General features: G+C 48.2%; 1 protein-coding gene across 2 annotated transcripts; it reads right to left on the bottom strand.

Moving 5' to 3' along the window:
* Positions 1 to 4,690: 4,690 nt before the first annotated feature.
* On the bottom strand, positions 4,691 to 15,998 carry TRUB2 (TruB pseudouridine synthase family member 2). 2 transcript variants are annotated; one of them, XM_003407435.4, is made up of 8 exons: positions 15,768 to 15,998; positions 15,232 to 15,363; positions 13,608 to 13,682; positions 12,397 to 12,458; positions 11,049 to 11,130; positions 9,081 to 9,153; positions 7,479 to 7,615; positions 4,691 to 6,693 (listed from the first exon to the last, which is right to left on the bottom strand). In XM_003407435.4, the coding sequence occupies exons 1-8, from the start codon at positions 15,874 to 15,876 to the stop codon at positions 6,449 to 6,451; spliced, it is 915 nt and encodes a 304-aa protein (XP_003407483.2). In that variant the 5' UTR covers positions 15,877 to 15,998; the 3' UTR covers positions 4,691 to 6,448. The 2 variants fall into 2 exon arrangements, with proteins under 2 accessions (XP_003407483.2, XP_023400642.1); XM_023544874.2 differs by lacking the exon at positions 15,768 to 15,998 and having other exon boundaries at positions 13,654 to 13,682; positions 15,232 to 15,316.
* Between the last annotated feature and the right edge of the window lie 114 nt (positions 15,999 to 16,112).

Below are 16,112 nucleotides of genomic sequence, written 5' to 3'. Positions count from 1 at the left end.
AGAGAGTCCCTGACAGAGTGGGAGAAAGGTGTGGGGCAGCACTCAAATTCACAGAAAAATAAGGCAGGAAATGGAGGGCCACCCCCAAAACTGCAAACAAAGTACAGGAAATGGGCCAGGGTGCAGAAACAAAGCCATTCCCCATGAACAATGAGGCAGGGTATCAGAAAATAGCCTGCAAACCTCTTTACAGTTGTCTTACAGGAGCAGCTGGATAAAACCAGTCCCAGGGACATGTGCAGAACATCACCTGTGACTGCTGTGTGACCTTCCACCAGGGGCAGTGAGGGGCAGCAGCAGCCAGGAATCGAATTTGGGGAGCGAGAGACTGTGCAGGCATGACACCTCATAATAAGCCCTGCTACGAATCCCAGAGGCCTCTGGGACAGGAGCCATCTTAGAAAGCTGCTGCGTGTGCACCATAGTTAACATATCTCTGCCAAAAACGGGCTACCTGTGAACAAACATGAATCTTTTCCCCACCCAAGAACTTTTAAAAACCCGGGTGGGTCTTTTGTTCTGTGGGGGCAGGGGTAAGTGTTGCTTTAGGCCCTCCTCGTCTCCGCTTGCAAGCCTCTTCAATAAAGCTTTGCTCATGTGGAAAACGCTACATGCCTTACCTGCTCATTCTTGACCAGTGAGAGGCAAGAACCTAATTCTGGTAACATAAAGACCAGACTTAATGATCTGACTGAGACTGGAGGAACCCCGAAGCCATGGCCCCTGGACGCTCTATTAACCCAGAACTAAAACCATTCCTGAAGCCCACTCTTCAAAGGTTAGACTGGACTATAAAACATAAAATAATACTAGTGAAGAGTGTGCTTCTTAGTTCAGCCAGATACACGGATCAAATGGGCAGTTCCTGTCCAGAAGCAGGATGAGAAGGCAGGAAGGGACAGGAACTGGTTGAATGGACACAAGAAACCTGGGGTGGGAAGGGGGAGTATGCTGTCACAATATAGGGATTGCAACTAATGTCGCATAACAATGTGTATAAATTTTTGTATGAGAAATTAACTTGAGCTGTAAACTTTCAAGCACATTAAAAAAAAAAAGCTTGCAAGCAGCCATCTAAGATATTCCACTGGTCTCACCCTATCTGGAGCAAAGGAGAATGAAGAAAACCAAAGACACAAGAAAAATTAGTCCAAAGGACTGGGTCACGACTACCACAGCCTCAACCAGGCTAAGTCCAGCACATGATGATGCCCGGCTACCACCAGTGACTACTCTGACAGGGATCACAATAGAGGGTCCCAGAAAGAGCTGGAGAAAAATGTAGAACAAAATTATAACTGATGAAAAAAAAAAAAAGACCAGACTTACTGGTCTGACAGAATGCAGAAACCTCGAGAGTATGGCACCCAGACACCCTTATAGCTCATGAATGAAGTTACTCCTGAGGTTTACCCTTTAGCCAAAGATTAGACAGGCCCATAAAACAAAACGAGACTAAATGGGGACACCAGCCCAGGGGCAAGGATGAGAAGGCAGGAGGGGACAGGAGAGCTGGTAATGGGGAACCCAAGATTTGAGAAGGGAAAAGTGCTGACATGGTCACGGGGTTGGCAACCAGTTTAACAAAACATCTTGTGTATTGTTTAATGAGTAACTAGTTTGCTCTGTAAACCATCTAAAGTCAATTAAAAAATAAAAGCATTGAAAAGCAGAGATGCCACTTTGAGGACTAAGGTGTGCCTGTCCTAAGCCGGATATTTTCTGTCGCCTCATATGCATGCAAAAGCTCAACAATGAATAAGGAAGGCTGAAGAATTGATGCCTTTGAATTACGGTGTTGGCGAAGAATACTGAATACACATTGGACTTGCCAAAACAATGAACAAATCTGTCTTGGAAGAAGTACAGCCAGAGTGCTCCTTGGAAGCACTTGGTCTGATATACTTTGGACAGGTTATCAGAAGGGACCAGTCTCTGGAGAAGGACATCATGCTTGGTAAGGTGGAGGGTCAGCGAAAAAGAGGAAGACCCTCTTCGAAATGGATTGACACAGTTGCTGCGACAATGGGCTCAAACATAGCAATGATTTTAAGGATGGCACAGGACCGGGCAGTGTTTCACTGTGTTTTACACAGGGTCGTTATCCAACTCCAGGGCACCTACCAACAACAGGCATTCATTCCTTAAACTAGTATTTACTGAGCACCTATTGTGTGCTTGGCCTGGAGCTAAGTGCTGGTGATTCTGTGTTAAGTAGGACAAACTCCCCCACCCCTCATGGAATTTATAATATACAAATTTACAAGCATAGAGCCCTCCCTGGAAACTCATTAACAGAAGATGGATTCTTTTGGAGGGGGCAGAATTGTACTGTGATTACTAATATTAGTAACAAGCACCACAAAAGCAGCAAGGGCTCTAGCAGAGAGACAGGATAGAGTGGTGGTTAGGAGTATGGACAGCCTGGATTTGATCCTTGGCTCTGTACTCCATTGCTGGGTGTCCTTGGGCAGATCATTTCCCTGTTCATGCCTCAGTTTCCTCATCTGTAAAATAGAGAAAGCCATTAGACTTAAGCCCTAGGCCAGTTTGAGGATTTCATAAATGAGATAAGTACTTCAACGGCTCTTAGCCCAGCGCCTGGCACATGGCAAGCTCTCTGTAGGTGTTTGCCTGATGGTCTCGGGCTTGTTCTGTCACCTCTATGGGACAGGCACTATTGTCATCACTCCATTTGATACGTAAGGAAATCAAGGCTCACCAACATGAAGTTAATTGTCCAAGCTGACACACTGAGGAAGAGGCAGGGCTGGGATTCAAACCTAGGTAGTCAATGCCACAGGGCCCCCTGGACCATTTCAGCCAGGACAGGGAGCACGTGAGCACATTCCTGAATTAAAAAGAACAGAGACATCCCCATCCTAGGCACCCAGGCATGGATCTGATAAATGAAGTACACAAACCATCTCTCAAAAGACTCCTAAGAGATACTTTTCCTACTTTTATAACCCAAGGGCCAATTGCCCGAACTTTGTAAATTCTAGAATGAGATTCAGATAGACTTCTATAAAGTGCAATCAAATAAAGTTAAAGTTCTTATTTGGGAAAGCGAAGGGGAGCTGCTTGGTCAAAGCCCTGGAATAGGACAGCTAGATTCCCCAACCCCTGCCCCGTCCCACCCTGGCACCATGGAATGCTACAAGCAGCTCTGGCCCCTAGTGTGCCTACCTAAGAGCTCCTAAACCAAAAAGAGAAAAAACCTCACCCTTTGCCATTGAGTTGATTTTGACTCATAACAACCCTATAAGACAGAGTAGAACTGCCCCATGGGATTTCCAAGGAGCGGCTGGTGGATTCGCACTGTTGGCCTTTTGGTTAAAAGCCACCAGGGCTCCCAAGATCTGCTAACACAAAAAAAGATCTGCTAAAGGGACATTTATTAACCACAGGATCACACCTGCCCCAGTCAACCCACAGCAGACGTGCAGAGTCTGGGTCTCTGCTGTTTCGGCAGTGGTGGTGGTAGAGGGGAGTAAGGGGCCTGCCCTGCCCTCTGGGGAGTTTTCCAGTCAGTCCACCAGCCATCTGCCTCTCACAGGACAATAGTGCTCTGGCAAGAATTGACCAGCCCCAGGCGATGTCTAATCCCTCCCCAAAGGATGGCTGTTGGCTACTCTGTTCTTAGATGGCTTCTCAAACAGCCATGTTATTCTTTGTGCCCAGAAGGGAATGACAGTCCCTAGTTGGCCTCTGTGGGACCCTGTTTCTTAAAGTCCTCATATCAGATTCACTTGGGGGAACTTGCTAAAATGCAGATTTCTGAGCTGCACTCCAGACCTGCTGAGTCAGAATCCAAGGGCTGGGGCTAGAATCCTGATTTTCAAACATCTTCCCAGGTGCTTCCCCCTGCGCCCCCCGCCACCGCCCCAGTAGCTTTATTTCTTAAAAGGTTCAGATTTACAGAAAAACTAAGACCATAGTACAGAGTTCCCATACCTGTACCCAGTTTCCCCTAATATTATCATCATCTTACATTGGAATGATACATTTGCTACAATTAATGAACCAGTATTGATACACTAAAGAGCCTTGGCGGCACAAGGGTTAAGCACCTCGCTGCTAACCAAAAGACTGGCAGTTTGAACCCACCCATCAGCTCTGCAGAAGGACCTGGCAGCCTGCTCCCGTAAAGATTACAGCCTACATAGTCCTTAAGTACAGGTCCTAGAAGCCCCCCAAGTTCTCTGAAACCAGCTTCTATGGGCTCCGCGTGAGCTGAGGGGTTTAGCCAGCTTGTTGCAGATTCTTCCCCTGGAGGCTGCCGACCTCCCTGGCCCAAGATTTGAGCAAAGTCCTGCCATGCCCATGGGGTCCACTTGGATGCTGGGTCCTAAGGTGAGATTTCCAGGGTCCTGGCACTAGCTTGTTGGGGGAGGGAATCAGCAGGGCAGTTTTCACCACCACCACCACCTCAGGAAATCCTTCTGATTCCAGGGAGTTCTGGCAGATCCCTACCGGTCTGAAGACCTCCTGAAACGCAAAGTCTAAAAATAAGTGAGCACTGCCAAACCCAAGATTTGTAAAAAATGTCCCCGAGGGAAAAAGAAACTTCACAAAAACCAATGCCACCAAAGCACTTAACTCGGGGTGAAGCCCTGCAGAATGATTTGTGAACGGCACTGTATGTAAAAGCACCTGTGCTTTATGATGGCTTCTGTCACTACGCTGATACAATCATATGCACATTTTTTATTTTTTTTTTAGTGTCAACTCTAGCTGGTCCTGGTTAGAAGTAGCAAGCTGGCTTGCGGGGGGGTGGGTAGAGCATGTAACAATTATAGCAGTGAAAGGGATAACTGATGGGCAGAGGGCGGGAAAAGCTAAACACACAACCCCTTCACAGGGACAGGGAATGCCTAAAGTCCATGAAGAGGAGGCCCTGCCCACTCAGTGCCCCCATGGGTATCACTGTATTCTGGTCCATCATTGCTCATACCGATGACCCTGAAACAAGAATTATGTTTCTAATACTATGGAGGACAGGGGACCAAGGGGGTCATGTCAGAGGTGTACTCAAAAATAAGATTAAAGCTTGCAAGAGGTCAGCCAAGGCACAACGATTGGTCTCTATTTGCCTAGGGCAACAGAGGAAGAAGGAAAGTCAGGAATAGGAGGAGGAAATGGAATGTGTGGCTAATTGCCTCCATGAACAACCTCCTTTGCCAAGAGACCAGAAGAACTGTATGGTGCCTGGCTACCATTACTGAACATTTTGATCAAAATTCTATAGAAGAATCCTGATCAAAAGGGGGAAAATGCCAAGCAGAATTTAAAATTCTCATGGACTCTACACTTTCTGGAGCCATGGAGGCTGAATGAGCCCTGACACTACTGCCCTGAGATAATCTTTAAACCTTAAACCAAAAATATTCTCTGAAGTCTTCCTAAAACCAAACAGCAGCTTAGCTTAACTAGAAAAGAATGTCTTTTTTGAGCACTGTGGTCTTTTAAGATCTGCACGGGACCAAATTGACAATAGCAACTGAACAGATTAGACAGGAACCTTAGGGGGCGGTGAATTTATGTTAATGAGGGAGGAACAACTCAGAAAATAAGGGTGATAATAGTTGCACAACTCAAAGAATGTAATCAATGTCACTGAACTGTACATGTAGAAACCGTTGACTTGGTATGTTTAGCTGTATATTCTCAACAAGAGCAATAAAATAATATTTAAAAGAAAAAAAAAAAAAAGAGATTACAGCCTAGAAAACCCGATGGGGCAGTTCTGTCACATGGGGTCACTATGAGTTGAAATCCACTCCACAACATCTAACAACAATAACAATTGATACTTTTAATTATTAACTGAAGTCCATGCCTTATTCCGATAGTCTTAGTTTTACCTAATGTCCTTTTTCTGTTTCAGGATCCCATCTAGGACACCATATTAGATTTAGGCATCATGTCTCCTCAGGCTCCTCTTCGCTGTGGCAGTTTCTTAGACTTGCCTTGGTTTTGATGATCTTGACAGTTTTGAAGATTATTGGTCAGATACTTTTTTTTTTATACTGTAGGATGTCCGCTACTAGAGTTTGTCTGATGTTTTTCTCATGATTAGACTAGAGATATGGGTTATTGGGAGGAATACCACAGAAGTGCCATTTTTATCACATCTTATCAAAGGTACATACTACAACATAATTTATGACACCTGGCCAAGGAAGTATCTGTCAGGGTCCCAGGTGGGTCAAGCCTGTCCGTCTCTTCTCTCACAGCTTCAGAGTTTTATGTCACATGTAGAAAAGCTTTCCTACTCTCATTTACTTTCTATACAGCCATTGGTTCTGGTTCATGAATAGGTCTTATTCTTCTGCCACCCACTGCTTCACCAGCTGCCTGGCCTTTCAATGCCCCTTGAAGCTCTTCAGCCCCCAGGTAGAGTCGGTCCCTGTGGAGTCTAGTCCTGGCCTGGATCTGGGAGCTGCTAGGTGCCCAGCACCGGCCTTAAGCTCTTCTCCAGCTCTGCTGCCACCCGGGGGGCTGCGGCCTGGATAGCATCCTGGATGCTGTGTAGGTCCCACTGGGTCCTCAGCAGGGCATCGTCCAGCATAAAGAACCCATCACGTGTGCGCCGCACTTGGGAGCAGACAGCGGTGGTCTTTAGCTCCAGGCCAATTTCATGCACCAGCCTTCGTAGCTGCTTCTGTGTCTCGTGCATACACTGAACCTCTGCCAGAAACACACAGTGACAGACACAGCGATCACCAGCACAGTCTCTACTGTCCAGCTGATCTGGGCCCACACCCCTTGGATAAGGACTGGCTGTATAATAACCTTAGGCAAGACACCATAGTTCTCTAAGGCTTGGCTATTCACAGTGTAGCCCAAGGACCAGCACAGCTATCACCTAAAATCATGTTGGACATGCAGAATTTCAGGCCCCATCCAGACCTGCTGCCTTTTAAGAAGACCCCCCAGGTAATTCGTGGGCAGGGTAGTTTGAGAAAAGCTGCTCTAAGACTTGGTTTGCTCATCTGTAAAAAGCGGTGGTTGTGAAGAGCAGAGCATTGGTCAGTGCTCAAGAAAAAGAGTTCTTGTTAACGTGATCAACAGAAAAGAAAAGGGTCAGGCGGAGCAGACAAAAGGAACAAAAGATAATGAGGGACTGAGTTAAGCGGGATTAGCGAGGTAAGAGTGGGGTCTGATGGACCCACAACAACTTCAAACACTGGGCAGCTCTTGAAATGAACTGCTAAATATAACCTTTGCTTGTTAACGTCTGGCTTCAAAGGGTGACTTGGCAGGAGATAGGAGAGCCTTTGTTCTGTGTGCTCTGTGATTGGCCAAGTCCTGGCCCACGGCTGGGAGGAAAGTCAGCTCCTGATGCCTTCGCTAGCAGAGATGAGGGTTGGCATGTGCTGCTGCGGCCAAGCCAAAGAATAGCAGCCTTTTCTCTGGTGACTCCCCAAACCCAGGAGCCTATCTCACCACTCCAACTTCCTGCAGCAACCTACCTAAGAGGAACTCTGGAGGTGCGAAGTGGCGGCATCGGATGCTGGTTATCAGCATCGGGGACTTGTTCGTGGGCCGGATCAAGCCTCTCACAGCCATCTCATAGGCCTCCTGGGTCTTCAGGTCGAGGTTGGAGTACCTGGGGATCAGGAGGGGGATTCAGCAGGCATGGGGGTAGGGAGTTGGGCTGACTGGCCACTGCTGCTGCTGCCCGACTCAGGAAAGATGGCTTTACTGAAGCTCTTCGTTTACTTTCCATGTCTCCTGCTCACCCTGCTCTTCCAGACATCTTTGCAGCAGGTACTTTCTCTGTCCCCTCCAGCACTATTAAATACAGCTTCCGCCCTCCCTCTGCACTCTCCCTGGCTTCAGCAGTTACCTAAGTGCTGACAGCATCCGAGCCTCTACCAGTAGTTCTGCACTGTAGCGTCTCAGCCAGATACTCTGCAGGCACCTCTCAACTCAACCCAAAGTGAGCTCAACCTCTTCCCCAACGGGGTTCCTCCTTCCCATTCTAACACCCTCAGTGGCCTCGCCAGACCCCAGGGCGTCCTCTCAGCCTCTTCTCCCTGCACCCACATTATCCTGCCCATTCTGTTCCTAATCTTGCTCCAGTCACTCACTCTTCTCTGCTGCTGCTGCCCCTGCTGCAGTTCATGCCCTTCTTGGTGGTCCCTGGGCACTGCCTGCACAGCCTATTCCCTGCCTGAGGCTTTGGCCCTCCAGTGTGCTCTCCACATAGTCCCCAGAGGGATAGGTCCACAGTTCACTGGGTGTTTTAGACCCATCAGTAGCTCCCCACTGCCCTTTCCCAACCTGTCTCCTTCACTTCATTCCCTTCCCGTGCAGTACCTCACAGCCCTTGTGCTGGGCTCTTCATCAGTTTCTGAACACACCTTTGAACCTTAGCACATGATGTTCCCACTGCCTGGAATAACTATTCCCCCAATCACAGCCACTTGGCAATTCCATGCTCATCCTTTTAAGTGGTGCTCCCTGGGATGTTTTCTCTGACCACAGCAGTCTCCTCCACTTCAGGTGACTGTCTGACTGGTATCACCTGTACTATGGTTTCACTGTGCTCAGGTACCTGCCTGATCCTCTAGAGTCCCCAGCACATGTCTGTGAGGCAGGGCCTGTTTCTGTGCTCAGTTTACAGAAAGGAGGTGACACCCACGGCAGGTTTGGCCACTCACCCAAGGCCACATGGCTAGTGCCTGATAGTCAGGGATTCCAGGTAAGCTGGCTGCAGAGCCCAAACCACTAGGATACACTACCACCCGCCCTCGCCCTGCAGTTCTGCACTGTGCCAACACAGACAGATGATTCTTCTCCTTTAAAGCACTAATCCCTGGGAAGAGAGCTGGGGTCCCTTGTTCCCCTCAGCCTCCCCAGTGGTTGGCAGAACTGGCACCCAGAAACAGTTGTGTGTGTTGTGAGAGGAATGGGTGGGTTGGTGTCCGGTTTCAGCCTCTGTAAAGGGGCTCTGTGGAATCTACCCCAGGGTGGGCGGGGCTTGTGACCAGCCCTGTGGATACTTCTCTTAGTTCTCCAGTACCTCCTGAGGGACCCTTCTGGGAAGGTGTGGGCAGGGCCCTACTTACATCACCAGGGCCTTCTGATGGGAGCCTTGGATCACTGCCAGGATTCGGTCCAGCTTCTCTCTGGTCACATGGTCTGGAAAAGCCAGGGGACTGTCAGCACACAGGCACCCACTGAGGATGGGCAACAGCAAACTGGCAAACTCCCTTCCCCCAAACCAGCCTGTCCTTGGAACCTAGAGGGGGTGCCAGAGCACCCTCTGTCTCATGTTCCCATGCCAGAGGTGGAGAGTCCTCTGAAAATTTTATGAAGTTCTGCACCCACTTCTCATAAAGATCCACGTGAACTCAACATTTGGAAGAAATTTTCAAGAGGTTCACAGACCTCCTGAAGCTATCCACAGACTCTAGGTTGAGAATATTTTCTTGAAATGGAGTCCCAAAGAGGTGATGGGACTTCCTCAAGACTCTAGGGCAGGTTTCCTGAGCCACGGTCTGGGGTTTTCCATGCTAGAGGCCATCTGTCCAAATGCAGAAGCAGGCAGCAAGGCATCAGAGTGGCTCTGCCTGCTTTGCAAAGCCTGTTTGAACTTTCACAAACTCTGCAAGGAGGCTGATCCTGGGGCCAACTGGAGCTGGTGCCAACTCCTGGCTCCAAAGGTCAGAGCTCTGGGAGCAGGAGCCAAAGGACTGGAAGGGCCCAGCCCTCCTCATTCCTCCCATCTGGCTTCATTCATGCTGTTGTCTCACCTGGAGCGCACCTACTGCCCTCATTTACAGCCCAGCTGAAGCGCTGCCTCCCCTGGGAAGCCCCTCGTGGGGCATGTCATTCCTTTTCCCAGTTCCTGCCACTCTGCACCTGGGTCTCTCGACTGGCACATAATATTCTTTTTTATTTTTACATTATTTTCTAATTACACAACTGATACATGAATCTTCTTTAAAAATTTTAGATCATTTCTCCCCTCTCAAGTTTTGGTCCCCTCCCTCCCAGAGGTGTTGACACGGTAGTTGTCTCTAGATGTTTCTTGGATGTTGACACACACCTCCATTTAGCAATGCAAAATCTTAAGTGCTGCACTGCCACGTGTTTTGTTTCTTTTTTTTTCTTTACAGAAAACGTATAGGTGTGTGTCTCCTCTCCCTGCTACACTGTGAGTTCACTGAGGTTGGGGACCCTGTCTCACTTCCCATATGTACCTCACACCCTGGTACGTAGTTGGCACTCAAAAACAACTCGGTAATGAGCAAATGCATTAGATCCTATGGAGAGTCTTAGACCAAGGGGACAGTGAGAAGTGAAGAATGAGCCATTCACTCATTCATTCATTCGACAAACATTTATTAAGCACCTCCCACATCCCAGTCCGGTGCTACACGTGTATGACCACAGCAGTGGACCATGCAGTTCCTGCTCTCACAAGCAACAGTCTAGGGGGAGACAGATAAAACTGATTCTTGTTATTTGCAGTAGTTACATCCTATAAAGTCCTTCTAGTATTGAACTGACAGATACCATACCAGTCTTGTCTGACCCGAGCTGGCAATGGGTGAGTACGGCATTTCAAATTTTTCCCGGCTTTGTACATGCACATACCTGCTAAAGCACTGCAAGCACTGATTTGGGGGATACAAATAAATTTTAGTGAGTAGGCAAATTCACAAATACAGAATGTGCAAATATGAGACTTATGAATAATGGGGACTGATAGTATTAAATTCTCACTAATTGTTAGTTAATTACTATTCTGAGGGTCCATTCAGGAAGGTCCTGACCTAGTCTGGGGGCTAAAGAAGACTTCCCTGGGGAAATGACATTTGAGCCAGGTAAGGAGGTGAGCACAGGGTGTTCCTGGAAGAGAGAATGATGGGCACGAAGCCCCACTACAGCCAGCCAGAGCTTGGTGTGTCTGAGAGTAACTGACAGGTGGCCAGCATGGCCCAGGTGGGGGTGAGAAATTCAAAGGAAAGCAAACTTGGCCAAAGCCTCAGTTGACCCTTCCACCACCCTGGGCTCCTGTGGTTTCTCACCATATGTCGTCTTCTCAACCAGCTGCCCATCCTCGCAGAAGTCATCTGTGGCTTTGCCCAGGAGGCCAAGCACTGTGTAATCCTGCAAGGACAGGAAAGGGACAATTCAGTCCATTTCCCCACTCTAGGTCCCCGCACTGAGGCGGAACACCTGAGCTAGCAACACAGGCCCCAGAGGGGCTAGACTGAGTCTGGGGACTGGGAGGCTCTCCCGCCCACTCTATGCTGTCCAGTCAGAAGGGAAGGTGGGGACCTCAGGTCTCTTCTCAGGAAGCTTACACACTCACCCCCCACCCATTGCTCTGCCCCACTGCCCCCTAGGGAAGGGCACTGGCTCTGCTGTGTGGCCTTGGGCAGCTCCCTTGCCCTCTACATCTTAGTTCTCCTCTGTGACCTGGGGACAGTGACAGGGTCAATCCCACAATAAAGAGATACTCTAGCCAAACCTGACAACTTATTACCTGTGTCTCACCTAGTATGCCCTGTAGGCATCTCTCCAGCTCTCGGAAATATGACCCAGATCAAGCCCCTCCTCCTCCCTTTGGGGCTATTTGCATCTGCCACAAATAATACTGATGACAATGATGACAGAGATAATGACAACAGTAACATTTATTGGGCATTAACTGTGCTAAGGACTGTGCTAAGCACTTTATATTCGATCTTCAAGCAACTCTATAAGAGAAGTACTATTATTATTTCCACTTTAGAAAGGAGAAAACTGAAGCACAGAGATGCTAAGTAATCCACCCAAGGACACACAGCTAGCAGAGTGGTAGAAGCTGGGTTTTGAATCCAGCTTAGTACCAGCCATTTGGCTCCAGAATCTGTGCTCTTAACCACTAAGGACATAGGCCCTCTGATGTGGCACCTCTGCACATGCTGCTTGGAACCAGATTCCATGGCCCCACCCTAGATAGTAAGCTCTCTGATGGCTGGACAGTGATGTCTACTTAGTCTAGGGGGAAAAGAAGGGTGGTATCAGGATCAGGCTCTGGTATCAGACAGATCCAGGTTCAAATCCCAGTTCTGCCTCTTAAGGGCTACGTAACCCTGGGCATGCAATGTCCTCTCTCTGAGCCTCAGTTATCTCATCTGTAAAATGGGGTTAACAGTAGGACTCACATTACAGAGCTGTGAGGATTCCAAGAGGGAATTCACATACAGTGCTCGGCTCAGAGTAGTCACCGTACAGTAAATACATTACATTATTATTATTACAGTCTCCCCTAGCACATGTCCATAAAAAAATGTGTGTTCCCTGTAGTAACCTCTCAGCTACAGAATCCTGCTGATGACTCCCAGGGATAGGACCAAAGGATACGCAGGCTGCCCGAGACCCCCATACCTTGGTGAGATGAGCATTGTACATGTCGGTGAGAAGCCTGCATCCATGTCCCACGCCGAGCACTGAAAGACACCCAGCCTGATCTCATACCTGGTTCCCCTCCCCTTTATCCTGGGGGACCCTCCCCCTGATCAGAATACTGTCACATCAGCTGCTGCTGAAACTAGCAAGATGCAATGGGAGCTGCCTCTACAGGGAACAAGCAAGCTCCTCTGGGCATGTATCAAAATGCAGATTTCCGGGGCCCCTCCATATGCACTGATTAGAACTCCTAGTGAGGAGGGACCTGGGACCCTTAGCAAGTTCCCCTGGGGATTCTCAAGCACTCAAAAGTAGACGGCTGGCCCAGTCACACAGACCTACATTCAAATCTGGGTGACTGAGTTGTGTCCTTTTACCTCTCTAGGCCTCAGGCTCCTTATCAGTAAAACGGGGATAAAAATACTGTCTGAATCCCTATGGGTGTAGTGAAGGTTAAAGGAGATAATATATGGGAAGCAGTCAGCACAAAAGAAGGGACCAATAAATGGTGGCCATTGTGGCCACTTCCTGCCTTTCCCTGGGTCTGTCTCTCCATCTGGCTGAAGGAGAGAAGGACTCTCCATTCACTGTGGGAGAGACAGGGAGAGAGAGTGTGAGATCATGTCTGCCTGCCTGCACCCCAGGAAGCAAGACAAGGGGACTGTGACTGTCATGGTTGGAGGATGTGGCCACCACCTGACCCTGGGGACACAGATGGCTCATGACTGAAGCCTTTGTGTGTTCAGCTCTAACGACATCCAGACCCCAGCCAGTGGGGCCAGAGTCATGTGCTTGGCTGCCCACACAATCGATGATGGTTCTTACTCTCTGGATGAGGGATATTCACTAGCCATGTGAACTAAGCTCCTAGAACCTGACTTTCTTCGTCTGTAAAATCACCCAGTACCTACCTAGTAAGGTTGTTGTGCTGAATAAATGAGCACGCACAAAGGGCTTAGTACCATGGGAATCACTTGATAAAGGTGGGTGATTGTGATTATTCTCCTGTGACCCCGCCCCCTTCCACCATTCATCTGCCCAACTGATCAGAGACTTGGGGTAGGAATCAGGGAAGGAGGGCAGTGGTCAGAAATGGTGGTTGGATAAGAAGCAGGTTAGGATCACAATAGCAACCTGATTCTTCCCCCAAGCCTATATTACTGCACCCCCAGGCTCACCATATCACCTACCAAGCACCCCAGAAGCCCGGGTATCTAGCCGGTGTCCCACACCAACCTTCAGACTGGTGAATTCTGGTCCGCACACTGGAAAGAAACAAACAAGGTCTATATCCTCAGCTTATCCAGCCTCCAGGATGGCTTTTGGCTGGGTGATAACCTCATTCCTAAAATGTGGCCACAAGGAACCCAAAGCTAGGGTAAGATTCAGGCTTCCCCACCATAGAACTGAGAACCCTGAACCGTTTCTAGGCCAAGAGAAGGAGCAACCAAAATGCCTGTCACTCTGCCTAGCACCAGTCTCCCAATGATAGGCTTCAAGTGGACTGGGCATAACACTGGGGATCAAGATTGTGCAGTTCCTTGACCAGCTCTTGCTAAAGGAGAGTCCTGGCCACCATCCCAAGGAGAAAATGGAGACTATTAGCTCCTTAAAGCAGGATCTGGGTCTGTCTGTCCACAACTCCACCCTCAGAGCCCAGAACTCACGAGCTTTCGGGAATTAACTACGGAAAGAACGAATGCAGGAATGAGCTAGAAGTCCTTATACCTCAATGGATCAAGAGGAATCTACATGAAGACCAAAGGGTGGTTAAGAGCCTACTGAATCCAAACTATATTACCTAACATCAATGCTGAGCCTCAGTTTCCTCATTTGTTCAATGGGAATAGGACCTACCTTACAATACTGTGGTGTAGATTCAATGAGGTCATATTTGGAAAAAGCTTAACACAAGGCCTCGTCCAGAATAACCCACTGCCATCAAGTCAATTCCAACTCATAGCAGCCCTACAAGACAGAGCAGAACTGCCCCATACGATTTCTGAGGAACAGCTAGTGGACTCAAACTGCCGACCTTTTGGTTAGCAGCTGTAGGTCTTAACCACTGTGCCACCAGGGCTCCAGTTTAGGAAAAAAAAAAAAAAATTTGTACTAATAAATTATACTTTTAGTGCTGTTATACTGTAGGGTCACTGAATATCACTAGACAAAAGGGTTTTAGAGGTTTCTGGTTGAACCCTTTGGTCTTCCAATAACCTTCCTGACAGATACCTTAATCACTTTTAGTGACAGGGAACTCATCACCATACCAGTTCCATTTTTGGCCAACTTTGCTGACTCAAATGTCACTCTTTCCCAGGAGCCCTGATTCTCACTCCGTTGGAGTCTCAGAATAGTAAAGGGATCAAACTATAGTCCCAGACCAAATCTGCAAGCCTGTTTTTTTACGGCCTGCAAGCTAAGAATGGTTTTTACATTTTTGAATGGTTCAAAAAAAATAATCAAGAAGAATATTTCATGATGTGTAAAAATTATGTGAAATTCAAATGTCAGTGTCCTTAAAATTTTATTGAAATACAGCTAGGTGCGTTTCTTTATATACTATATACGGCTGTTTTTGCACTACAACAGCATAGTTTAGTAGTTGCAAGAGACCATATGGCCCACAAATCCTAAAATATTTACTATCTGGCCTTTTCCAGAGAAAGTTTGGCAACTTCTGATCTAATATTTTATCCCTCCTGTGTTTTTTCAAGAGTACTGGGGAAAAAACTGTCTGAACACTGAGATACTGACTCTGCTCAGGGATCTGCTGAGAAGTGATACCAAGGACCCTGCCCAAATCTGCCTTACCCAGGGGATGGTTGGTGAGGGTGGGCACACTAGTGGCTGTGAGGGTCAGTTCCTTCCCCTCGCTGCCTTCCATGGGGCCCAGCAGGAAGCAAACACGCTGTTCAGGGGCAGGAGGCTTCCCAGCGTTGAGACCTGAACACACAGAGGTAAAGAACATCTTGTCAGTTCTATTTGACCACCCAGGGGTGGGGAGGTAGGCAAATGGAGAGGGGGTGGATAAGAAAGTATGGTGATGTAGAAGACAAACGCGATGCCCACGGTGTAGAGAACGGGAATAGCAGTAGTTAAGACACAGATTTTGGTTTGAATCCTGACTTATTAAACTGTGTGACAATGAACAATACTTAACCTTTCTGAGCCTTAGTTTCTCTATCTGAAAACAGACGAAAATGAGGAGCAATGGACTATACAGAACAGATGATTAAGAAAGCTCTCTGCTCAGGCGAGTGGGTCGACTATTTAGGGAAGAAACAAAAGCGGAGATGGCCCCCCAGCAGAAAAGGAGGAGAGTCGTGGGTCTGGTTCGAGGCACTCACCCTTCAAAAGCTGCATCTCCACGGTGTCCCGCAGATGCTTCCATTTTAGCCCCGGAGGCTTGTAGGTTGCGAAAAGCCCATGCAGCCGGGCTAGGCCGGCAGACCCCATTCCACACTTAAAAAAAAAAACCTGGAACTTGGACGGAAATGCCGTAAGGCGCCGCCATTTCCCGCAGCCGGAAGTGGTTCTTATCTTATTGCCCCCGGGGAAAACATGCCGTGGAGGAGGATGTAGGGCCGGCGCTGGAAGCCAAAGCTAGCGGGGCTTACGTTTCTCTTGGAGACCGTTTTTGGGAGTGAGGTGGAGAGACTCTGGTATCGGTGGTACAAGGTTGGTAGACAGGT

Source organism: Loxodonta africana, chromosome 9 (genome assembly GCF_030014295.1).
Source record: "Loxodonta africana isolate mLoxAfr1 chromosome 9, mLoxAfr1.hap2, whole genome shotgun sequence".
In the NCBI taxonomy this organism is placed as follows: domain Eukaryota; kingdom Metazoa; phylum Chordata; class Mammalia; order Proboscidea; family Elephantidae; genus Loxodonta; species Loxodonta africana.
This window is presented reverse-complemented; position numbering and strand designations above follow the sequence as displayed.

Coding starts and splice junctions, on each gene's coding strand:
- TRUB2 (XM_003407435.4), bottom strand. CDS start 15,876: ATGGGGTCTGCCGGCCTAGCCCGGCTGCATGGGCTTTTCGCAACCTAC. Junction 13,683..15,231: donor CCTCACCAACCATCCCCTGG/GTAAGGCAGATT, acceptor GTTTCTTTCCAG/TGTGCGGACCAGAATTCACC. Junction 9,154..11,048: donor GGTTGAGAAGACGACATATG/GTGAGAAACCAC, acceptor TGGCTTTTCCAG/ACCATGTGACCAGAGAGAAG.